Source organism: Jaculus jaculus, chromosome 5 (genome assembly GCF_020740685.1).
Source record: "Jaculus jaculus isolate mJacJac1 chromosome 5, mJacJac1.mat.Y.cur, whole genome shotgun sequence".
In the NCBI taxonomy this organism is placed as follows: domain Eukaryota; kingdom Metazoa; phylum Chordata; class Mammalia; order Rodentia; family Dipodidae; genus Jaculus; species Jaculus jaculus.
Window position 1 is genome coordinate 9,560,033 of NC_059106.1, and position 25,860 is coordinate 9,585,892.

A 25,860-nucleotide genomic window follows, 5' to 3' on the forward strand; every position below is an offset into this window, starting at 1 on the left:
ATGCAATCATCATCAGCATCTAATTTAGTAATGGTTTTCACATTTCTTTTTCTTTGCATGTGAAGCTGACATTGGAAGTCAGCTCTTGTTCGGTTTCCGTCAAGTATAACTTTAGCAGAGGTAAACCCTCACCGGGGCGTGCCTAGCTGCCTGCGTTAGCTTTACAGCGCATGTTCATCACTTGTTTTATTTCTTACCCACAGAAAGAGCTAAAAAAGTGGGATGAGTTTGAAGATATGTTGGAGGAGAGGAGGCATGCCAGTGACTTGAAGTTTGCCATGAAATGCTACACCCCCACTGTGTATAAGGGAATCATTCCCTGCAGGCCAAGTGACATCAAGGACAGTGTTCTCAACTCTGAGGAGCTTCATTACGTCATTAAACAGGTGAGTCCTCCCTCAGCCACAGCGGCCTTCCACTATAACCAGTTTCTGTGCTCTTGGTTCCCTGAATTTACTTGGTAATTTCCAATATCTCTTTTTGAGATAACATATGCTGTCATTTTTGCTAGACACTGGCTCTGGCCAGCCATGAGCACCAGAGTGGTAGGAAATGATGAGGGTCCCAAACCACGAGATAAGGCCTGCTCATAAAGAGCAGATGCAGGGTGCTGCTTAGTTGTGGGAGGTCTAATCTGATATGAGGAGTAGGGGAGTAGTTTTGTTGTTAGACAAGATCTGACAGGTGGTTCAGGATCATGGGGTTGGAGATCAATTATTCCCATAACTTTAAACCTCTGTGTCGGGGCTGGACAGCAACAACAAGCTTTGGTACACCCATTCATGCGCGCGCACATGTGTGTGTGCAAATATAAATTTTTAGAAAAAGGTGTAAGATTTATTTGATCTGAAGAGAAACCAGAGTACAACAAATATATATATTTAAAACCTCCATGGTAGCCGGGCATAGTGGCACACTTTAATCCCAGCATTTGGGAGGCTGAGGTAGGAGGATCGCCATGAGTTTGAGGCCATCCTGAGAGGTTACAGTAAATTCCAGGTCAGCCTGGGCTCGAGTGAGATGCTTCCCTAGTACATCCCCCAAAAAGGTCCATTGTAGAATTACACATGGGACTTCGGACAGTCCTCTTGCCAGTTAAATAAACTGGCAGTATGAGGGAGCTGACAACAGTGGCCTGTCAAGAAGCCCAGGGTTCTGAACATCAGGAAGTGCAGCCTGCTGCCAGGACATGAGCTCTGAAGGAAGAGGTTTGGCTGACAGCAGCGCACAGGAAGGAAGGCTGGGGAAAGCGAGCAGCTTGGTGAGCCACATGGACGGTCTGAGTCTTCTCTTACAGCACCAACCCTTGGGGACACTCAGATGGTGAGTGGGGTTCCGGTTCAGAAGCACTTTTGTGTCAAAACTGAGGCAGGAAGTGCGCTGGGGCTGCTTTTACAAGGCGGTCCCACCTTCACGCCTGCAGTGCAGGTATTGGCAGACGGGAAAGATGGGGAAGCCCATATTTAGTCACCCGTGGGTATAGGAAGGGACGGAGAGATTTAGTGTTGACATGACAGAGCCATTTGCTGAGCTAGGAACCTTGAGAGAGGAGGAAGGAAAGTCTGCATGGCTGTGAAGACTTTGGAAGGAAGGTGTTCAGCAGGCAGGATCAGGGCTTCCCGATGGCTAGCCCTCTTTTTCCCAGGACAGAGCTACTCATGTCACCATAGGTCCCCGAGTGATGGGCAGTTGTTGGCCTGGGACTCTGTGGGTCCAGGCTCTTGGCGCTCAGGGTTGACAGGGCTTGGGGTATTGGTCCTCACTTTCCTAGGTGCATCCTGCTGCTCCACAGCACCATTGCTTTCTATACGTGATCGCTCAGGAGCCAGAGAAGCAGTTAGTGCTCTGAGTTGGGCATGTGCCCCCAGGCCCTTTGCTTCACTTGGCCTCAAGTGTCCTGAAGGAGTTGTTAGTTTTCTGTAGTCAGGCCTGTTTGCTGTGTGAAGCCAGTTCTCCGCCAGGGTCACAGACAGTACTTCTGTAGCATAGACCTGTGGTACATTTGTGAACCTGGACCTCTAGTCCCTCATCACTTGGGGCTCTATTCTGGGAGATTCATCAGTAGGCTGCTTGCATTGTGTAGGGACGTCCCAGCATGTCCTTGCGTAAGCTTGGGAGTACAGCCTGCCCCACACCAGGGCCAGATGGTATGTATAGGTGGGTGGCGTGGCCCATTGTTCCTCAGCCTGAAATGAGCAAAACAATGTGAAGTGAAGGCAGCATGAGAGAAATGATTTGATAGTCCTGGTGAGACACACACAAGCTATATGAGTGAGGGCGTTCAACCCAGCCCTACTTATACTATTTCACAGTAACCTTGGGGGGTGGGAGATTGTGTTTTAGGGTCTTAGTAGCCTGGGCTGACCTTCAACTCACAACATAGCCATGATGAACCTTGAACTCCTGGTCTTGCCTCCACCTCCCGAGTGCTGGAATTGCAGGTGCGTGCCACCGCTGCCTGGACTCGGCAGTAGCCTTTCTTTTAAGTGGAGCGTGCAGAAGCAGCGAGGAGTGTAGTGAGCGCATAAGCCAGGAGCATGGCTGGTTATCAGCATGGAGCCTACATGAGCCTGGTGAGAGTGTCCGCTTTTGTAGTCAGTGGTGCTGGAGGCTCGTTTTCACCAGAATTCCACAGACATGAGGAATGCTTTGGCTGGTAGTCATGACAGCCGTGGTGACAGTAGATGACATAAATGCTCAACTTCATTATGGTCTTATGGAACCACTGTCCAGTATGGATATAGTCAGTCACTGACCACAGTCTATTATGTAGCGCATGACTATGTTACCGTCACTTTGACCCAGAACTCCACAAGGCCAGGAACGTTTGTCCTCTTCACGCTGTTTTCCTGGTGGCTCATAGTTGGTATTTAGTGGCTCTTAAACAGGTATTCACCTGACTTGACCAACCTCAAAAGACTGTGATAGACTGGGACAGCACCTGGGCTCCTTTCTCTCTTTTTATTTATATATTTGTGTATTTATGTTTGGTTTTTCAAGGTAGGGTCTCACTCTAGCCCAGGCTGACCTGGAATTCACTATGTGGTCTCAGGGTAGCCTTGAACTCAACGGCGATCCTCCTACCTCTGCCTCCCCAGTGCTGGGATTAAAGGTGCCACCACACCCAGCTCTCTCTGTTTTCAAAGCTAAACTCAAGTCATTTTTCTTTTTGGTGGGAGCAGGAGTTGGGGGGGGGGGTGTTTGGATTTTGTTTTCAAGCCAGGGCCTCACCAAATCTCAGGCTGCCCTAAAATTCACTCTCTAGCCCAGGTTGACTTCAAGCTCAAGATCTCCTTGCCTCTACCTCCTGAATGTGTCGGGATCCTTCTATGCCAAAGAAAGTGTTCTTTCTTGCTTTCATCCTTCCACATCCTGCTCATGCCTATAAGTTATTCTGTGGCTGCTGTCTTTTCATCCCCACCTCCTGGTTATTCTCTTCTCAGTCACACAGATGTGATGTGGGGCAGAAGCCTGGATAGCTCAGTCAGTGGAGCATCATTGGGTGTGGGTTCTCCTCTTGTGAGTTGTGAACTTTTTTTTTGCTTGGTCACTGTTTCAGGTAACCTGTGGGTAAAATGAAGCAAGACAAGAGAATTTATCTCAGGCCCTCTCTCCTGGGACACTTTAGTTGAGAACTAGAAGATCAGATAAGGGGTGTGGAGTCGAGCGTGGTGATACCGTGATTACCGCTGAGTCATTTGTGTGCTATGGTGACTTTGACCTCAGTGGAAGAGAAAGACAGGGTATGCCTTAGCGTTCTGCCTAGCTCTGGCTTCCCTTCCCTCATCTTCATGCTCATCCCAGTACACTTAGGAAACAGAGACTGCTTACCACATGGGTGGTGTGCACCTAGAGGAAAGTGACAAGACTTGTCAGTCCTCTCTGGTGACAAAAACAGTGAATTGTTCATCTCCAAGAGGCATTTGTGCCAAGTACTGAGATGTGGCCTGCTGTGGGAATGAAGAAAGTTCTTGTGAGAGCCGTGGTTTCTCATGTCAGCCTGTGAGTCTTGGGGTAGCAGGAGCTCAGGGGTGGCAGCTTATACAGGTAGCTCTAAACTTCCAGGCAATCCCAGCAGAAAGGTGTGTCTAAAATGTCCTAGGAAGCTGGTTCTCTTTGAATTTCTAGTCTTTCCATTTGTTTAAATAGAATTCATCACTGAGTGTGTAGCACACATTTGTAAGCCTGAGGCAGGAGGATCTTGAGTTTAAGGCTAACCTAGGCTACTTGGAGAAATCCTGCCTAAAGCAAGAGAGAACAAGAGAAAGTACTTAGGTATTTCTCTGTGTAGGGAATGAGTTATGTCCGTCTCAGTTACAGAAACGTACCACCTTGGGCCTAGTGCATTGGTCCATTTGGAACTGGTTACACTGGCTTGAATCAAAGGTGTTCTGGCTTCTTTAACAGTTTGTCCCTGTCTCCCTGCCTTCAGCTTTCCAAGGAGTCCCCCAAGTCTGCTGATGACCTCAGGGAGGAAGCTAGTGAAATCTTGGAAGAAATGAGTCACAAGCTGCGTGTGGGAGCCATTCGATTTTGTGCCTTCATCTTGAGCAAAGTTTTCAAACAAATTTTCTCAAAGGTGTGTGTGAATGAGGAAGGCATTCAGAAGGTAAGTGTCAGTATTACCGCCTTGGCTTCACACTGGGGCTGTGGTCGGCTCCCTGACATCTCAGTTGCAGTGAGTGCTGAGGGTGGGCCACCTGGCATCAGTGTGTGCTAAGTACAGCTGTCCTTCCTTTTAGCCTCAGACCTTCAGGTCTCAGGCTGCGTTCAAAAGACTTCTGTACTATTTGGGTACCACATGTTCACAGACATTATGAGAATAACACAAGAAATGTTTGCATACCTTCATCCAGATTCCATTACAACATTTCCTTTATCTCTTTCCTACCACTTTGTTGTGATTTTTGTCTGTTTAGGACACTCTCTTAGGGAACAGTAGTCACCAAGGTAAATTACTTGGATGAGCAATACTAGTAATGCAGACCTCACTCCTTGTCCCCCACCCGTCCCACTTACAGCCTGTGTAGCTTCTATAGCCCCCAGATGCCTGTAATCTGCAATAATTCCTTAGTCTTTGTGGCTTTGGGGGGGGAGTTGGGGGCAGTAATTGTATAAATAGATTTTTGTTGGTTGTTTTTTTGTGAGACTAAGTCTCTGCTCTGTTGCCCAGGCTGACCTCAGGCTCACAGAAGTCCTCCTGCTCAGCCTTCCAAGTGCTGGGGTTAGCTAGGTGCCAGCCACCATGCCCAGCCGTGGATCCGTTCTTCTGTTTTCTGATTTGAGTTGTGATTTTAATTCACTATTTTTTTTTAAAGCTACAACGAGCTATCCAAGAATACCCTGTGGTCCTGCTGCCCAGTCATCGGAGTTACATTGACTTTCTGATGCTGTCATTTATTTTGTACAACTATGACTTACCTGTGCCAGTTATAGCAGCAGGAATGGGTATGTATTGTTCTTTTTTTTTTTTTTTTTTGTGGGAGGGGAGGTTGGGGGGTTAAGGTAGGGTCTTGCTCTAGGTCAGGCTGACCTGGAATTCACTATGTAGTCTAAGGCAGGCCTTGAACTTAACAGTGGTTCTTCCACCTCTGCTTCCTGAGTGCTGGGGTTAAAGGCGTGCACTAGCATACCTGGCTCTACTTTTTTTTTAACTATACAACGTAAAATGCACTGGGTACCAGGTATGGGGCCACATGTTCATAGTCCTATTCCTCAGGAAGTAGAGGCAGGCGGCACCAGAATTTAAAGCCATCCTCAGCTGCATGGTGAACTGAAGGCCGTTCTGGGGTACATGAGTCACTTTCAGAAGAAGTTCACTGGGATGGTGCCAGCAGCACTGCAGTATTTGGACACTGTGCCTCTTTTCTCTTGTAGTCCCGTTGTGGGACAGCCTGGCCTGTGTGTTCTTTCCTGTACCTGAGCACGCAGAGACAGGTGTGTGTGCCGTGTGCCACAGGGTGCTTTGTGTTAGGTTTGAAAAGTGAGGCTGTAGCCTCCCCATGTATATTTCCTACCTTTCTTTTCTTTATTTTTTTAAAATGAGAGAATGAGAATTGGTATGCCAGGGCCTCCAAACTCCAGACATGTGCGCCCCCTTGTGCTCATGTGTGTGACCTTGTGTGTCTGGCTTAGATGCTTAGATCTGAAGAGTTGACCATGAGTTCTTAGGCTTTTCAGGCAAGCACTTTAACTGCTAAGCCATCTCTCCAGCCCTCTCTTTTAAAAATTTTTTTTTTAATTTTGAGAGAGGGAGAGAGAATGGACATTGTTGTTTTGTTGTGGGTGTGTAAGTGTGGGTGTGTATTTATGGGGGGTGTGCATGTTCCATGGCATGAATACAGTGGTCAGAGCGTAACTGTAGGCATTGGGTTTTTGCTTTCCGCCTTGTTTGAGGCAGGGTCTCGTTGTTCACTGTGTTCCCAGGCTAGCTGGCCCGTGAGCTTCTAGGGAAACTCCTGTCTCTGCCTCTCCTGTCACTGTAGGTGTCCTGGGATTACAGATTGCCACCTTGGTTTTGGGTTCTAAGCTCAGGTACTAATGCTTGCATGGTCACAAGCACTTTATTCACTAAGCCATCTTCCTGTTCCCACTTTTTTAAAGTTAGATAATGTAGTTTTAGCTACTACTTTAGGTCAATAAATAAATCTGTGTTTTAAAGTTATATATATGTTTTAAATGAACTTTATTATATATGGTTTCCATATTTAGCATATTCTTTTTTTTAAGTTTTATTTATCTAATCATTTATTTGAGAGAGAGAGAGCGAGAAAGAGAAAGAGAAAGGTATGGGTGTGCCAGGACTTCTTGCCACTGCAGACTCCAGGCACATGTACCCTTTTATGCATTTGGCTTTATGTGGCTGCATCAGGCCTTGCAGTCAAGCACCTTTAACCACCAAGCCGTCTCCCCGCCCTCCTAAACCCTGCTGTCACTCGCAGTGCAAGACATGTAAGATTATGCATCTTACCCATCTTGGAGTGTGCCATGGAAGCAGCATTGAGTGCATTCACAGTGTTGTACTACGATCGTCCCATCCACTCCTGAACTCTTCGCTTTGAAAAATTGAAACGGGACCCATTAAATAGTAACTACCCATTATATCTTCCTCCTGCTTTACAGAACCACCATTCTTCTGTCTGTCTCTGAGTTGACTATTATAGACACTTGGTACGTGTCTTTTTGTGATTGGCTCATTTCACTTAGCATGATGTCCACATTGCAGCCTGTGGCAGTTTTCTTCCCTTTCAAGGCTGAATAGTGTTCCGTTGTATCATAGTGTGGACATCCCACATTACTTACCCTTGCCTGTCATTGGGTATCTGGGTTGCTTCTGCCTTTGGTCTTTGTGGATAACACTGCAGTGAACGTGGGTGTACATGTACCTGTTCCTCAAGAAGTGGAAGTTCTGGATCTTACAACTATTTTACTTTTTTGAGAATCCACCATACTGTTCCATAGCATCTGCACAATTTTACATTCCCACAACAGAGCGCAAGAGTTCAGACATGGGCTGAAGAGATGGCTTAGCGGTTAAGGCACTTGCCTACAAAGCCAAAGGACCTCAGTTCGATTCCCAGAACCCACATAAGCCAGATGCACAAGGGGGCACATGCATTTGGAGTTCGTTTACAGGTCTGGAGGCCCTGGCATGCCCATTCCCTCCCTTCCTCTCCCCTCCCCCCCCGCTCATAAATAAATAAATAATAAAATATTTTAAAATTAAAAAAAAGAGTTCAGACGTATCCATATCCTTGCCGACATCTGCTGCTTTATGTTCTTTTGTTTTTGTTGTTGTTGTTTTTCAAGGCAGGGTCTCAATCTAGTTCAAGCTGACCTGGAATTCACTATGTTGTCTGAGGGTGGCACAAACTCACAGCAGTCCCCCTACCTCTGCCTCCCGAGTGCTGGGATTAAAGGCGTGCACCACCACGAACAGCTATGTTCTTTTTTAAATTGACAACTTCTGAGCCGGGCGTGGTGGCACATGCCTTTAATCCCAGCACTCAGGAGGCAGAGGTAGGAGGATCACCGTGAGTTCAAGGCCACCCTGAGACTACAGAGTTAATTCCAGGTCAGCCTGGACCAGAGTGAGACCCTACCTGAAAAAAACAAACAAACAAAAAAAAAATTGACAACTTCCATAATTATAGACAATAAACCATGGTAATTCCTTCCCCCACCACATTCCCCTTCCCACCTCCACTTTCCATCATATTCCCTCTCCCCACAATCAATCTGACTTCTATTTCTTTATTTGTTTTAAATTTGTACAGCTTTATTAATCAGTATTAGGTTACATATATAAAACTACACCTACACTCTCTTATTTTGTTTCCAAATTTTTTAATATAATTAGCAACTTTCATGATTGTAAATAATATCTCATGGTAATTCCCTCCCCCCACATTGCCCTTTGAACCTCCACTCTACATCATATTCCCCCCCCCCCACAACAGTCTCTCTTTTATTTTGATGTCACCATCTTTTCCTCCTGTTATGATGGTCTTGTGTAGGTAGTGCCAGGCACTGTGAGGTCATGGATATTCAGGCCATTTTGTGTCTGGGGGGAGCATGTTGTAAGGAGTCCTACCCTTCCTTTGGCTCTTACATTCTTTCTTCCACCTCTTCCTCAATGGACCCTGAGCCTTGGAAGGTGTGATAGAGATATTGCAGTGCTGAGCACTCCTCTGTCACTTCTTCTCAGCACCATGATGCCTTCTGAGTCATCCCAAGGTCACTGCCATCTGGAAAGAGAAAATTCTCTTAACAAAAAGGTGAGAGTTGCATTAATACATGGGTATGAACATTAAAAGAAGTGCCTACTGGGCTGTTTGGTGAGCATAGTATATACTTTTAGCCAGACAGCAGTAGACATTTAACCCCTAGAGCTCATGACTACCCTGTTGTAGGTTTTCAGTATCAGAGATGTATTCCCTCTCATGGAGTCGGCCTCAAGTTATAGGGCAAATTATAGAGCAGTCAAATTATAGGGCAGTTGGTTTCCCCCGTTACAGACATACCACTGTTGCACCTGTTGGCTCATTTGGCCTGGCTGGCCAAATATAAGGTTTGCAGTATCCACTGTGGAGTATCTTCTCTGGTGATTTCTCTCTCTCTCCCATTGAACTGTGTGCAGCATGGCTTTTTCCAGCTTTCTGTCAGCTGGTCTACAAGGTTTTCAGCTCAGTTCCAGCAGGATTTCTCAGTGACCTTGCATCCCAAGTATGTGGAGCCTTCAGCAATAGGGTCTTACCATCTATTCCTTGTGGGAAGCCAAGGGCCTCGGCAATGACTTGTAATGTTTTGGGGGCATCAGGGACCTCCCTGGCCAACAACTCACTGGAAGGCATCCCATTCCTGGCACTGAAAATTTTCTATTTACAGTCTATGGCTCCTGAGTGTCCCATTGTCCAAAAAAGTAGGTTTCCATATGATTTATTTATGTCCTCTTAGATTTTGATTAGCCCTCCCTCCATCTTTCCTTTACTCAATCTCTTCCCTTGACCTCACTTAGGCCTTTTCACCCTCATTAATCTGTTCTTCTACTTACATATATACAATACCGTCCTATTAAGTACCCCCTTTCTCCTTTCTACTCCCTTTATATCTCCTTTCTAGCTTACTGGCTTATGCTACTGAGTATTCTTCCTATTCACGTACAGGTCCAATCATATACCTCACTTTTTAGTACAAGAGTGAATTTTCCCTTTTTTTTTTTCCTCCCCTAGGCTGCTTTGGCGTGGTTCCTATGCCACCATCTTAACCAGAAGCCCACTCTCTTAGTTTTTATGTCATCATCTTTTCCTCCTATTGTGATGGTCTTGTGTAGGTAGTGTCAGGCATTCTGAAGTCATGGATATCCAGGCCATTTTGTCTCTGTAGGAGCACGTTGTAAGGTGTCCTGCCCTTCCTTTGGCTCTTACATTCTTTCTGCCACCTCTTCTGCAATGGACCTTGAGCCTTGGAAGATGTGATAGAGATATTGCAGTGCTGCGCACTCCTGGCACTTCTTCTCAGCACTATGGTGCCTTCTTAGTCATCCCACGGTCACTGCCATTCTCTAATCAACTGTGCTGGATGGCCCTGGGACGGGGAGGGGGGTGGAATGGGTAATGAGTTCTACAGTGGTTTGCTGAGCACTGGCTATTGGGGTCCAGTGGGTGGGCATGTGGACTGGGGCCACTAGTGCCTCGGTGGGATTCTGGCCAGTTTCCTCCTTTCTGGAAGATCTTAGTCTCTCCTGCTTCTCTGCTGTGGTAACTTACATATCTTCACTTTTTGGTAGAAGAGTGTATTTTGCTGTTTTTCTGCTAATTTCCCTCTCTAGGCTGCTTTGGCATGGCTCCTATTCTGCTACCTTACCCAGAAGTCTGTTTTGGTTTTTAGTAATAACTGTCCTTGTGGGTATGAAATGGTTTGTGGTGGTTTAGATTTGCACTTCCCAGTGATACTGGACATATGTATATGCCTTTTGGTCAGTGTGGATTTTGTTTTGTGGGATCTATGTTGCTCGGTCTGGCCTTGAACTCCTGAGGTCAAGTGATTCTCTTGCCTTGGCCTCCCAGATGCTGGAACTGTTGCATATCTGGCAATGTCATCCTCTTTGGAGACATGTCTGTGTCAGTCCATTGCCTACTTGTTACTTGGCTTGTTTGGCTACTGTGACATGGAGCCGTAGGAGTTCTTTATGTCCCGCGAACTGGTCTCTCCCTCCCCCACATGGGTGGTTCGCCTCCTTGGTCCCATCTACACTTAACGTGCCACTCCGGTAACTGCTTCCAGTGAAGCACAGAGGTTGAACATGGAGGAATCCAGTTTCTGTTCTTCCCGTTGTTCCCTGTGCTCTGGCGTCTTATCCAGCAGTCATGGAAATTTCCCTGAGGTCATCTTGTACAACTTCTTATACTTTGAGATCTTATATTTTGGTCTTTGAGCCATTGTATTAATTTTTGCACACAATATAAGATTATGAGTCCATTGTCTATGAATCCATATGTCTAATTTTGATACTGAGCAGTATCCAGTAGAATACGTGTGTAATTTTCTGGTTTTGCAATAGAATTATATATCCATGCTTTTATTTTTATAGGATTAACTAATTCTTAAAATTTGGATTGCTGTTAAGCTAGCAGTTCCCCCTTTCAAGGTCTCTAGGACAGTTGTGATTCAGAAGTGGACCTTTGTTAATAATGTAAGAAGACAGAAGAGTGACAGCTGCCAGGAGCGTAGCTGAAGAACTGGGAGGAAGTGCTTTGAAAGCCAGAGAAAAGAAAATGAAAAACTGTTGCTAGAGCTCGCTAGTTTGCTGTCTCTCTCTCTCTCTCTCTACTCCTTCCCTCCCTCCTGCTCTTTGCAGACCTGCTTTATTTAATCCACCCTACTAAAGGCAGGCCGATACTTTTACTCTGCTTCAGAGAGATGAGAGCAGGTTGGCCAGGCTCTCCCAAGCCTAAAGACACATGTCACTTATCAAGTGTAGAGCCAGGCTGAAGTCATTGGCCTTGTGACGGTGTTGTGACATTGCCCTTCCAGTTCCATTGCCATTGCCTCTTGTCTCTGGTGGTTTGCTTGTAAACACTGTGGTGCATTGAGAGGCACAAGATAACTTCCTAGCAGACATGTGGCCCAGAGTCACTTCTCTTACTAGATGTCATTTTATGGAGTTAATGTCAGAAAATACAATTAATGATATCATAAGGTGCATGTCACACACATGAACTTCTCAGTAGAGTTTGCATTCATATCTCTGTAGACAGTTTCCATATTTACCCCTTCTTTGTGTTCCAGACTTTCTGGGAATGAAAATGGTCGGTGAGCTGCTCAGGATGTCTGGAGCCTTTTTCATGCGGCGCACCTTTGGCAACAATAAACTGTACTGGGCCGTGTTCTCTGAATACGTAAAGACGATGTTGCGGGTAAATACAGATAATTCCCAAAGACTGTGAAGCTATAGATTTTCCCACTGCTATTTCCCTGTTTACATTCTTAATTTCTGCACAGATCACTTTCTTCCCCTGAAGGAATGGTCTGACTGCAGCCTGCCTGCTCTGGGAGATTAATGTTGAAGCCTCCCCTGAACTGGCAACTGCCAGCAGCTTTGGTTCAGTGGTGGGAGGCGCCGGGGGAGGAGTTAAAAGAAGCATGGACAGGGACTGGGATGTGGGTCAGTGGTTGAGCACTTGCCTTGCACGTGCAAGGCCCAGGTTCCGTGACAGCACCACACACATGTGCACACACACACACAAGAGCAACATTATTTTGAGAGTAGACAATGGGTTTTGTGTCTTGTCTGTTTTGTTTTCTCTTAAAGAATGGTTATGCTCCTGTTGAATTTTTCCTCGAAGGGACAAGGAGCCGCTCCACCAAGACTTTGACACCTAAACTTGGTAGGTCATTTATGTGTTAGAAAAATACTCACCCAGAGGCCTCAGGTGTGCTGCCTTCATGGGGCTGATGACACATGATTACTTTTTTTTTTTTTTTTTTAAACTCTGCTTGGTAAATAGAACTAGTTCCCTGAGTGTAACTGTATTTGCTTCTGGCCTTAGTATATGATGCTCACTTTTGGCATCTTGTTTTCAGTGAGGAGTGGGAAGGGACAGAAGCAGATAGCATGGATTCAAAGAACAAAGGCACAGTCAGCAAGGGAAGACAGGGCCTTCTCATGCTGTGGACATGGTTGTGGGTTGCCCCGAAGGACATGGACTCCTGTTGAATCCCCCCTCTTCTCTCTCCATAAATATATGGTTTCATTTTATTTTATTTCTCACTCTGTAGCCCAGTCTGGCCGGGAACTAACAGTGCACTCCAGACTGGACTTAACTCTTGCCTCAGCATCCTGAATTCTGGGATGGCAGGCCCCATTGCACAGCTTAAGTCTACATTTTAAGTCAGTCAGTGAGAGGTGAAAGTATAGTTTGTGCAGACGTGTCTTGCAGAAAGCTGGCTGTACATGCTGCCAGGTTTTGTTTTTTAACAAATACTTGTTGATTCAGTTGACAGAAAATGATGGGGAGAGAGAGAGAAAAAAAAAGAGTGGGCACGCCAGGGCCTCCAGCCACTGCAAAGAAACTCCAGATGCATGCACCCCTTGTGCATCTGGCTAATGTGGTCCTGGGGAATCAAACCCAGATCCTTTGGCTTTGCAAGCAAATGCCTTAACTGCTTAGCCATCCCTCCAGCCCCTGTTGTCTGTTTTTTGTTTGTTTGTTTGCCTTAAAATTGTGAACTAGTATCAAGACAGTGCTAGTTGAGCAGTGAAGAAGGCTTTTATTCTTGGGCTAGAGTGGGAGATAGACTCAGAAGAAGTGAACAGGATGTGCCTGAGGCTCTGCTCTTAGCATGAATGGTGACGTATTTCTCCTGTCTTTGCAGGTCTCCTGAATATTGTGATGGAACCATTTTTTAAAAGAGAAGTTTTTGATACCTACCTTGTCCCAATTAGCATCAGTTATGACAGGATACTGGAAGAAACTCTTTATGCCTCTGAGGTCCTAGGAATTCCTAAGCCAAAAGAATCTACCAAGGTACTCAGGATAATGAACTTGATTTTCTTTGAGCATAGAGAATAATCTGACTGATACACCAGCTTATTTACAAATGTATTCCTGTTCTCTCCCTCCAGGGATTGTTGAAAGCTGGAAAGATTCTCTCTGAGAACTTTGGCAACATCCACGTGTACTTTGGAGACCCTGTGTCACTCCGATCTCTAGCAGCTGGGAGGATGAGGCAGAGCCCATATAACTTGGTTCCAAGGTGCAAGGCCTCTGTTTTAATACCAGACACAAAGGTGTGAGCCATGACTCTTGAGATGACCACCTCTAAGATGAAACTTTGGCTTTCCTGAGATCTCCCAGCATATTACCAGGGAAGCCATGTTCATCAGCGGAGAGCTTCAGTTAAAGAACCACATGTTTGAAGCCAGCATAGTGGCGCATGCCTGTAATCCCAGCACTCAGGAGGTGAAGGCAGGAGGATCAGGAATTTGAGGTCATCATCATCTACAGAGCAAGTTTGAGGCCAGCTTGGTCTACATGAGACCTTATCTCAAAAAAAAAAAAAAAAAAAACAGAAAAGATTAGCTGCAAGATGTGTATGTCAGGATGCAGTCAGCTGATCATTTGTCCTCAGGGCTCTGACATGTCTGGGAATTGTGGGCCCTACTGCAGGCCAGTTAAAGTGTGTCCAAAGCACTGCTTCAGCTCAAGAGAGCTGAGTAACAATTGTACCTCTGTCCTCAAGAAAATACCTGAGGGTCTTCAGGGGTTTTTTTAGGACACATGGTATAGAATAGCGTTTGAGTTTTCTTAATTTGGAGAAGTATATGTAGGGAAGTAAGGCGTACAGGCCACCTGCCAGCCAGGGCTCCATGACTGCAGTGAGGCTCTGGCATTTACCAGCAGTCTCACTTCACACCAAAAGCAGATATTTGCTATTCACTGCCCCAAGGCCCCAGCCAGTTGGTCTAATGCAGGACAAGAGTTTTCACCTTAAAGCACCTTACATAGCTGCTTGTGGGTCCCTTGCATGTCCCTGCTCAACCCAGCTCTATGGGCCTCAGCGTACACTCTGCATGAGGAAGCTCTCAGATGAGGACGGCCATAGCGGGCAGCCCTGGCCTCTCAGCATACACTCAGTGTATGAGGAAGCTCTCAGATGGGGATGCTGGTCTGGGTGGCATAGTGGGCAGAACTGGCCCCTCAGTGTGGCAAGTATAGTCTATAGCAAAAACTAATATTCCACAAGAGAGGATTTGGGGAAGACAGTCCCACATTCTACTGTTTTTCAGCTGTAATGTATCTTATTTATAAAGTTAAAAGAAGGATTTTGCCTGGAGCTGGGAGTTGATGGTGTTTGGTATGACATCTTGATCATACTGCGGAGACCTCTGTGCAGACAGCACTAGAGTAATGCCAGGGAATGCTCCCTGCTTGCGGCTGAGAGTGATTGGCCAAAGCATGACCCTAACCCCACACCCATGTGTGCAGGTGGCAGATATGTAACCTGCTGTTCTGTGCCCTTCCTCTTAGATACATCCCTCAGAAACAGTCGGAGGACATGCATGCCTTTGTCACCGAAGTTGCCTATAGGATGCAGCTTGTGCAAATTGAAAACCTGGTCCTGAGCCCGTGGGTCCTGATAGCTGCTGTTCTGCTTCAGAACCGACCGTCCATGGACTTCAGTGCCCTGGTGGAGAAGACTATCTGGCTGAAGGGCCTGACGCAGACATTTGGAGGGTTCCTCGTTTGGCCTGGTATGTGGGTGCACCATGTGTCCTGTGGAGGCTTAGTGTTTTCACCTTTTTTATTTTACTTTATTTTTTTCTCTCTCTTTCTTTCTTCCTTCCTTTCTTTCTTTCTTTCTTTCTTTCTTTCTTTCTTTCTTATTTATTTATTTATTTATTTAAGGTAGGGCCTTGCTCTAGCCTAGGCTGACGGTGGCATTCACTAAGTAGTCTCATAGTGATACTTTGGCCTCTTGAGTGCTGTGATTAAAGGTGTGCATGCCCAGGAGAGAGAGAATGAGTGAGGATAGGCTTCCAAGAGCCTCTAGCCATTGCACATGAACTCCATATGCATGTATCACTTGGTGCATCTGGCTTTATGCAGGTACTGAGGAATTGAACTCAAGTCACTAGGCTTTGCAGTCAAACACCTTAACTGCTGAACCATCTATCTCTAGCCCACTTTTTCACTTAATTTGAGAACACTGAGCTTAAATGTGAGAAGCTCATGTAATGCTTAGAGCTAAGAGTACTCAGAGACATAGCACCTCAGTTGTCTTTTACTGGAGAACATGAACCCTGTGTCAGGCTATTTGGGAATACTGTGTATGTGTGTGTGTGTGTGTGTCTGTCTGTCTGTCTGTCTGTCTGTCTGTCTCTATCTCTTTCTCTCTCCCTCTCACTGTAACCAAGTCTGGCTTATAACTTATTCTGTAGCCCAGGATGGCCTCAGATTTGCAGCGGTCTTTCTCTCAGTTTCCCGAGTGTCAGGGTTGTAGCATGAGCTAGTATGTGCAGCAGGTAAACTGTTGGCTTCAGTCCTGGGGATTAAACCTAGGGCCTTGCTCATGCTAGTCAGGCTTTCTCCCCATGGGTTACGTCCTCAGTTCTCTTTAAACCTGCTGTGTTTGAAGCCTGTTGGCTTCCTAGCATCAGAAAGCAGTGCATGACTTGTTGCAGCCCTCTTATGGGAACAGCTCCATAAGCTGGGCTTGGAGGCTGTGGTAGTCAACTTCATGTTACTGGACAAACACCTGACCAAAAGCAGCTCATGGGGGAAAGGGTTTATTTTTGCTTACAGACTGGAGGGGAACTCTGATGGCAGGGAAAATGTGGCATGAGCAGAGGCTGGACATCACCTCCTGGCCAACATCAGGTGGCCAACAGCAACAAGAGAGTGTGCAAACACTGGCTGGGGAAGCTGGCTATAACACCCATAAGCCTGCCCCAATAACACACCCTCATCAAGGTTCCCATTCTCAAATTGCCATCAGCTGGGTATAAGCATTTAGAACATAAAAGTTTACGAGGGAGACCTGACTTGAGTCACCACATCGACATATGCCTAGAATCAGGAGGTTGGAGGCTGGAGGCTCAGGAGTTCAAGGTTAGCCTGCGCTCACAAGACCTGGCATTCACATAAATAAAAAAGAACAGTTCTGTAAAAACCTCATTGGAGTTAGGAATAGTATGCTGTGAATTTGGGGTATTTAAAGTTGTTTTCAACCTTTGGGGATTTGAAATTGTGTAGACTGAAATCGGACATGTCATCCTGGCGAGAGCAAGTGTCGATTTATAGTCAAGCGCCTGCTGCTCACTCACCCGAGCTGGCCCCAAGCCCAGTGTGGGCTGGGTCCTTTCAGGATGCAGAGTGATAAAGTTGCCATCCCTGCCCCAGGGTGCTAGTGGTTCCTACAAGGCAGGCCAGGTTGGTGGTGTGGGAACTAGTGCTAGGGCCGGTGAACCAGCCCCAAGCACTGTGGACATGACACACGAGAGTCAGCGAACCAGCCCCAAGCACTGTGGACACTGCAGGGTTCCTGAGAATACTTTTGGAAAGAGGAGCCATGTACCAGAAACTGATAAAAAATGATGTCTTAGCCGGGCGTGGTGGCCCTTTAATCCCAGCAATCGGGAGGCAGAGGTAGGAGGATCGCTGAGAGTTCAAGCCCACCCTGAGACTACAGAGTGAATTTCAGGTCAGCCTGAGCCAGAGTGAGACCCTACCTTGAAAAACAAAAAAAACAAAAAAAACAAAAAAAGATGCCTTCAGGAAGAAAACAGCAGAGGCTGACTTGCGCAGGGGTTAGTAAGTGAAGGTTGGCCCAAGCACTGGCATTCAGTGACCTGCAGGTGTGGGTGTGTCAGAAAGCAGCCTTAGGGAATAGAAGAAGTGACCTGCAGGCGTGGGTATGTCAGAAAGTTGGCCTAGGGAGCAAAAGGATATAGGTTGTGCACATTGGCCTGTGGCCTTGGAGCTGCACTGAGATATGTAGGTTATGGGAAGAATGGTGAAGTTTCGGAGGGCATTTGGACAGACTGGTCTTTTCTAGCTCTTCAGAGGGGAAGCTGGAGGCTGCAGGGTCTCCTGTACATGTCCCCTGCTGGTCTCTTTCTGCAGATAATGAAACTCCTGAGCAAACTGTCCAGTCCAGCATCCTCTTGCACTCCAACCTTGCCAGCCTTGTGAACGACCAGGTGATTCTGAAACTGGACTCAGCGGACTCGGAGGTGGTTGACGGACTCTTTTTCCAGCACATCTCTCTCCTCATGTGCTCAGCTTACAGAAACCAGTTGCTCAACATTTTTGTCCGTCCGTCCTTAGTGGCTGTAGCCTTGCAGATGGCACCTGGGTTCAGGAAAGGTAACTTTCCAGAATGTGACCTTGCATTTCATAAGAAGCCTAGCCTTTAGCTCCAAGGTAGGCACACCAATGGAAGCCTTTCAAATCAGCCACTTCTGTTTACCCCACATGCAGCCCGTGTGCATTCAGAGCGAGGCTTGCTCCCTACCTACGCGTCTTCCCATGTAGGGCTCTAGAGTTGAGGGCCTGGCAATGTGCACCAGAGCTTCTACTACTGGGGAGCTTGAAGCAGGAAGAGCCCCACTTTAGAGCCTGTCTGAGCATGGCCTAGTCTCAAAACAAAACTTTATTTCAGAATTAGACTTAGAATGACATAACAACCCTCTAATCGGATGGGGCCACCTCTTCTAGAGACAAGGACAGTTCGGCCAGAGCACTGCAAGGGTACTGAGAAGCTCCTACTGTGAGCACTGCTGCCCAGCTCTTGGTTGATGCAGTTTCTGCTCTGACAGCTTCTCCTACTAGTGGCAAACAGGGCAACACTGTACTGTTGTGCAGTAAGTGTGTGGTTTGGAAGAGAAATTGGAAATGAGTGGTGCAGTCTTGTTGACAGGATCCTAGAGTGAAGTCTACTTGGGACCACAGAATGGGGTGCACCTTGGTGTTGTGTGTTGCTTTTTTGACAGTGCTGGGAATTGAACCCAGGACCTCACACATACTAGGCAAGCATTCTACTGGTTTTGGTTTTACAAAACTCTGCAGGTGACTTAAGGCAGAGTGCTAAAGATAGATTAAGGAGGGAGATAGAAGATTAGGGGAGCTGAAAGATCTAGGCCCTTCCTGCTTTGGTGGGCTGGGCAAGGGAAGTCCCTCTTCTAAGGGTCAAGTTGTTTTACCCATTACCAGATAGAGAGACTGGAGGCTGGTTTATTCTTGAGATTTAGTCACTGAAACTTGGCTAGACAGTAGTTTTCCCTGTGGGTAAAGTCTGGGTGGATTCAGGGGACTTAGTTTTGTCCCTGTTGCATGCATAAGCATATATGCCTTTGAAGGGCTACAAGTCAATGTCTGGGGTTTCCTGTGCTCCCTGAAAGTTCAAAAGCAATGTGTTGATTGTGTGTAATAATTATTTCCAGAGGATGTCTACAGCTGCTTTTCCTTCCTACGCAATGTGTTTTCAGATGAGTTCATCTTCCTTCCAGGAAACACACTCAGAGTAAGTCCTGGCCGCTGAGAGCAGCCATAATGCACACTGTGGAGGTGAGGGCACAGGCGACAGTGTATGCTGTCCCTTTCCTCAAGCCCAGCGAGAAACTGGGACACTCCGAATTCGGCAGACTCCAGGTTTACTGATTGATGTGGGGATCACCTGGCGAAAGGAGGGTTATTCCTTGAGTGTCGCCACAGCCTCTGTCACACGCTGTCATGAACGTTGAAGTCAGCCCCCGCTCGTATGCCTGTTGCGGCATGGCCGTGCAGCGGCGCCTTTGCTCTGGGTTGTGCTGCTGGTCTTGCCTGGTAGTGCAGAAAGCTGAGGAATGACTAGGCTGCTAGATCCAGGGCAGGCAGTGGCAGATCAGAAGGGAGGTGCCATCATGTTTCATGTGCTGTGCGAAGGAGAGGGGCTTGGTTGTAGTCTTTGAGCAAGGGCAGGGGAGTGGTAGAGGGGTGTCGGGCCTAAGCCCACTTGTATGGTTTTAGGACTTGCTGTGTGCATTTCCTATTTAAACTTAAGGATCCTGGTTGTGCTGGTCACTCTAGTCACATTTTCATAACTGCGTTGTGTATTTGGCATTGTGGATGCTGGACACATGCTTCTTGGCTACAGCCTAGAGTCTGGTGGCAGGGCGGGGTGGACGGGCAGAGTGCAGCACTAGTGATGTCCTCAGTTGAGGGCACACAGGTCAGCATGTGTCCCGGCCTTCCCTTCCTCCTTCCAGGACTTTGAGGAAGGCTGTTACCTGCTGTGTAAAAGTGAGGCCATACAGATGATGGGGCAGGACATCGTCATCACAGAGGAAGGGCGTGCTGTGTCAGAGTTTCTCGTGGGACTCTTGAGACCTTTCGTGGAATCCTACCAGGTATGTGAAGGTTGAAAGGTCTCTTTTTGCCTCCATGTCACTCTCATAAACTTCCCAGTGCACACCTGTTTCTGGCATGAAGGGCGAGCATTTTATTTCCACAGATAGTACAGTGTGATTCCGCCTCTCAAGGACAGGCAGGGAGCTTGGGCCTGTCCAAGGCTGCGGTAGAGTGTGAGGCCTTCGCTCCGCATCTGTGAGCTCACCATCACACCCCGTCCTGTGCTCATGCTGTCTGCCTGTACTGTTTGTGTGGCTTGGGGTTGATGGCACAGTAGACGTTTAGTGAAAGCAATACTCAATTGACACGTGTGTTCATGTAAGTAAGCTCATGTTGCTCGCAGGAGACTGAGCAAGTGCAGGTGTGGAGAGCTTCTCAGGTGGTTTAGGAGAAGCAAAGGAAGGTACATGTGCTAGCAGGACTCAGAGAGGCATTTGAACTGTGACCACGTGAGGGCACCTTGCAGAGGACAAGGCTCTTTGGCTCTCTCCTCCATGCCTTTGCCCTTGTTATATATGCCAGGCCATTTCCTGGCATGGGGGTACCTGTGATTGGTGCAGTGACACCATCTACCTTCTCCCATGAAGTCTAGCACTGGGTGAGCAATTTGATAAAGGTTAGTGGTGCCTTTAGTCAGCTTTCTGTCGTAGGAGTCACCTAGTGCTTGGGGCCTGCACTTGTTAGGAACGTTGAGAGAGAGAGTGAAAAAATGGCTCCTCACTTCCCAGGTGACACAAAAGGTGGAGTAAGACTACCTTTGAACCAGCTGAACTGAGAAGTTCAACTTTTAACAAGTGTCAGTATTCCACACTTTGTTTTCTAATTGTAGAAAGTACTAGAAGCTCAAAAGAGATATCTTAAAAGTTCTCCAGTTTTTCTCAAACCTTAGAGCATCTGCACTCTGCTCAGTGAGATGTGTAGTTCTGTAGAGGGCCGTGTACTTCCCTGCGTCGCTCTCTAGAGGACGGTGCAGTTCCCGTTCTGTTCACTTGGCTATCACCTTTTCTCTTTGTGGACCTCTTAAAATCAGATAATTTCCAAATACCTCTTGCTTGAAGAAGACTGCTTCACTGATAAACAGTACATGGCTGCGGTGAGAGTGTTCACAAGTCAGCTTCTGGATGAAGGTCAGTTGTCCCTCTGTGGGTGGTGACCTGTCACTGAGAACAAAGTGGCCCACCAGCCCACCTTCTTCCCCTCCTTCAGGTGCCTCTCAGTGTTATGACGTGTTGTCTTCCGATGTGCAGAAAAATGCCTTTGCAGCGTTCGTGAGGCTCGGGTCGATAGAGAAGAAGAAGGTGTAAGTACTGGGCACAAGTGGGGTCAAGACAAGGAGTGGCGTTGGAGTTCAAAACCCAAAGAGACATAGAAGCGTGTTGCTCAGTCCCCGCAGAGTGTGTCATTTGAGATCCGCAGTGCTGTGCTTTGCTTGCCGGTCCACCACTCAGGAGTTAAATCGGTGCTGAGCTACCCTGGCATCTTATACCTCATGAAATTATAGGGTATAGTCGATAATGTTGTGGGTTCACCTCTTATTGAAGCTTATAGATGAATTACAAGAAGTGTTTTGGGGAAGAGTGTGGGCATGAATCGACGGGCGTCCTAAGTGGATGAGCGTGGCCGTGGTAAAGCTGGTGTGTAAATACTCAGTCATGTCCAATGTGGTCTGCAGCGGCGTGAGGCCCGGGAAGAGGAAAGGCCCAGAGGCCTTTCTGCTGCTGTGGCTGGGCCGGGCCTCAGTGCTTGCCTAGCACATGTGAGGAGTTGGGCTTGATTCCAAGCTCTGCACACAATAGACTCATCTTGAGAAGACTATTCGAAAGTCATCCTGGGCTGGGGAGATGGGTGAAAGGCTTGCTGCACAAGCATGACAACCTGAGTTCTGCTCCCCAGAACCCACATGAAAAAGCCAGATGCATAGCAATCATCTGTAATCCCAGCCCAGGAGAGTCCCAGAACCTCAGGGGCCAGCGCCTTTACATCAGTGAGCAACATGAGACCCTGCCTCAAGCAAGGTGGAAGGAGAGGACGCTGGAGATTGACCTCTGACCTGCATGCTCTGACACGTAGGAACACACAAATACACATGAAAAGATTAACTTTTAACTTTATTGACAGCTTCCATAAATATAGACAATACACCATGATCACAGTCCCTTCCCACCACCTTTCCTTTTCCACCTCCTGAGTCCCTGTCCACAGAATCTCACCTTTCCAACTAGTCTCTTCTATTTTGATGTCATTAATATTTTCTATTATGCTGGTCTTGTGTAGGTAGGGTCAGCCACTGTGAGGTCACGATATCAAGGCCGCTTTGTTTCTGGAAGACAGTATTGTAGGCACTTCTCTCCTTCCTTTGGTTCTTAACACTCTTTCTGCCACCTCTTCCACAATGGGGAATTTTTTTTTTTTTGTATTTTATTTTTATTTATTTGAGAGAGAAGGGGGCAGATAGGCGGGGTCAGGGGAGAGAGAATGGTCATGCCAGGGCCTCCAGCGCTGCAAAGGAATTCCAGACACATGTACCACCTTGTGCATTGGCTCACGTAGGTCCTGGGATCAAACCTGGGTCCTTTGGCTTTGTAGGTAAGCACCTTAGTGAACTTAGGGGTTCATTAAGCTATCTCTTTAGCCCCCCCCAAAGACTTTTTAAGTAGTCCTAAGATAGTATATACGACCAATAACAAAATAGTACATTGGAGGGTTGTCATTCCACCCAGTGTGCACAGTGACAAAGTTGTTGCTCTTTGCAGGAACAATGGCTACCTGTTTAGTGTGAATGAACCGGCCGCAGCCAAACTAGAGGAAATGCTTGGTAAGTAGCTCAGTAGGACGTGGGGAGTTTTCTTCTGGTTGTTACCAGGGTGTTAAAGTCTGGGCTTTAGGCATTAGGCGTGGCATTAGGGAGCTCATCCAAGGAATAGCAGCAGGGTTCCTCCGCGAGTTTCTCAGTTAAAGAGAAAGTGCTAATCTCAGCACTTAAGAAATTGAAGGATGGGGACTAGGCAAGCCTGGGGCTACATATTACCAGGCTAGCCAGGGCCATCCAGTAAGACCCTGTCTTACATAGTTGCCCACCCCTAGCCAGGCGTGATGGCGCACGCCTTTAATCCCAGCACTCGGGGAGGCAGAGGTAGGAGGATCACCATGAGTTCAAGGTCATCCTGAGACTCCATAGTGAGTTCCAGGTTAGCCTGGGCTAGAGTGAGACCCTACCTTGAAAAAACCAATATATATATATACATATATATATATATTTGCCTGCCCCCCAAAAAATAAACAAAAAAGAAGAAAAGAAAGTACAAAGAAAATTACCAACAGTCATGAAGTTGGCAGTCTTTGTACAACATTGAGCCTGTCTCTTGCCCAAATCCTATTTGGCTGAGGTATGGATGTGTCTGTTCTGGCCCGGACTTATCTCTCCTCTCTTCTCTCTCTCTCCACCCCCCTCCTCTGCTGTCCCCTCCCCTCTTTATTGAGACAGGCTCTCACTGTATATAGCCCAGGCTGACCCCAAGTTCTCAGCAATCTTTTTGCCTTAGTCTCCCTCGTGCTGGGATCATGTGTGTGCCTCCATGACAGCTATGGCCCTAATTCTTACCTTCCCTCTTTGATCTCGGATCCCTTCTTTCCCAGGTGGGATTATGGCAGTCTTCACCATACAAAATTTTTTACATTGAACCAGGGCTGGTAACACACTGTGGGGACTGACTTCACCCTGCTCTTCTCTGGGTCATGTTGGCTCAGGAAGACATAGTACCATCTAGAACGGCAGCTACTGACTTTGTAAAGGGCCACGAAACCCACAGGTGTTGAACAGAGGTGGATTTAGAAGGAGAGAATGTGCATTTCTGATGATCATATTGAATGTCACCAAGCATAAGTATTTCTGCAGCAACACTTTTGTACCCATTTTAACTCGGGACTTTTGTGAAAGCTGTGTGGAAGAACTCTGGGTGGGTGTGGGGGGGTGGAAAAGCAGAACTGAGCATCCTGAGGAAGGGGAGTTTGAAGCAGAAGAGAGGACCATTGCCTTATTGATGCAGGCAGAGACCTGGGGAGAAAGCGTATATATCATGGCTGATATCTCAGACTGTGTAACTTTGAAACCTCATTTCAGATTTGGAAACAAGGAGTGTATGTATAACTAAATATTCCTAGTCCTCTGAGGAATGAAATTGACCACGAATAGTAGGAAGTAGCTGTAATGACTATGAGCTCACTAGAATATTCCAGAGTTCAGGGTCCACGTACAGTAGCAGGGGTGCTGTGATGAGAGGCTGAGCGCACATGCAGCAGCTTTGGTGTCCCCTCGCAGGCTTGGCCACTTGCCCTGCAGCATGGACCGGAGCCTGCTGCAGAGCTCTGGGAAGTAGTGAGGGCTGGATCCCCATCCTCTCACAAGCCATCTCTGTCTTAGGTTGCAGGACGCCAGTAGGAAAACCAGCCACTGCAAAACTTTGATAGTCACCGAATGACTGTGGACAATATGTTTCTCTGAAGACAGTCAAGAAGGACTTCTGCCAAAAATAGGTATGCCAAGTGAGAGACGTGTCTTCTGGTGCTCAAGACCCTGTGATCCTGCCTCAGCTGAGAGGAAGAGATGACCAGTGTGAGCAATCAGTCATGTTCCCACCACCACAGCTCATAGTGTCTCTGTCACCCTGTATATTTTAAAATAAAATGGTCTTTTGAAAGCATGCTTGGTAAAGCAAAGTTCAGGCCCTGCTCACTGCCCCTCACTGCTTGTTGGCACTGACTTCTCACCAGTGGAAGGGACCACTGAAGAGAGGACCCAGGCGAACATTCCCAAACACATCCTGAAGCTGTGAGCTCAATATGACATGAGTGCAGAGTTCTGTTCCTACCCCTGTGAGGGTCACAGTCAAAGTGCAGGTGCCTAAAACTACCACATACAGTTAGTTGCCTGCAGGCTGTGTGTCAAGAGTGTGTAAATCAAAGCCAGGCGTGGTGGCACACATCTTTCATCCCAGCACTCAGGAGGCAGAGGTAGGAGGATCTTCATGAGTTTGAGGCCACCCTGAGACTACATAGTGAATTCCAGGTCAGCCTGAGCTAGAGGGAGACCCTACCTTGGGAAAGAAAAAAAAAAGTGTGTAAGTCAAAGAATCTCACGTAGACTTGGGTCCTGTCTCCTGGATATGTTGTGGATGAGCAGATATTCCAAAACCTAAAACAGCCAAGCCAGAAGTCCTCTGCTTACTGCCCAGCCCCTGCTTTCTGACAGGGTGCTCCATAAACTATTCTTTCAACAAAGAAAAATAGCCCATATCTGAAACACATCTAGTCCCAAGCATTTTAGAACTCAACCTGTATCCTACATTCTTGCTTTAATTAAAGCTGCCTCAAAATGAGTATAAATTTAACCAAAAATATAAGTTAACTAGCTTACTTTACTGGTTTTTTACTGGTTTTAATTAACAAAACTAAATTGGTCAGTGTATAACAAAGAGATGTTTACATGATGTGCCCTGTTGGAGTTACCACCTCATTGGGACAAATACCCAGCCAGAAGCAGCATATGGGAGGAAGGGGTTTATTTCAGGGAGAATCCTGTTCTACCCCAGGACCTGAAAATTCTGGCTGGAACTAGTGGGCAAAGGAAAGCAGGCACATCCCTCATCGTAGGCTGCTGCACCAGTCCTGGCAGAAGAAGCTGGCTCACTTTACCCCACACCCATCGCAGAGACCTGCCCGCATGAGCTGACTGAGCATCACAGGGCTGGACTCGAGGTGGGCCCAAGGCTGTAGGCACATTTATGTTCACAGTCTCCCCATACCACCCGAGGGCGTGAGCACTGGCAGGGGAGGTTGATGCTTAGGCTGGAGAGCCCTACTTCCCTGGTAGTCAGTCACTTGAGAAGTGACCTGTGAGCCTGGTGCGGGCAGGAGTCAGCTCTTGTGGGGTGCAGTAGCGTGACGGAGGGAGAGACTGGGCGCCATGTGC

The 25,860-nt window shown here is 47.1% G+C and overlaps 1 protein-coding gene across 1 annotated transcript; it reads left to right on the plus strand.

Moving 5' to 3' along the window:
- Nucleotides 1-203: 203 nt before the first annotated feature.
- On the plus strand, nt 204-24,592 carry Gnpat (glyceronephosphate O-acyltransferase). Its single transcript, XM_004659629.2, has 15 exons — nt 204-386; nt 4,433-4,609; nt 5,319-5,448; nt 11,791-11,918; nt 12,314-12,389; nt 13,378-13,529; nt 13,628-13,758; nt 15,033-15,256; nt 17,628-17,870; nt 18,947-19,026; nt 19,751-19,891; nt 20,923-21,019; nt 21,099-21,192; nt 22,646-22,707; nt 24,313-24,592. Exons 1-15 carry the CDS (start codon nt 237-239, stop codon nt 24,354-24,356), a joined length of 1,929 nt encoding a protein of 642 aa, XP_004659686.2. The 5' UTR covers nt 204-236; the 3' UTR covers nt 24,357-24,592.
- Nucleotides 24,593-25,860: the final 1,268 nt, after the last annotated feature.

Coding starts and splice junctions, on each gene's coding strand:
- Gnpat (XM_004659629.2), top strand. CDS start 237: ATGTTGGAGGAGAGGAGGCATGCCAGTGACTTGAAGTTTGCCATGAAA. Junction 4,610..5,318: donor ATGAGGAAGGCATTCAGAAG/GTAAGTGTCAGT, acceptor TTTTTTTTAAAG/CTACAACGAGCTATCCAAGA. Junction 17,871..18,946: donor GGCACCTGGGTTCAGGAAAG/GTAACTTTCCAG, acceptor AATTATTTCCAG/AGGATGTCTACAGCTGCTTT.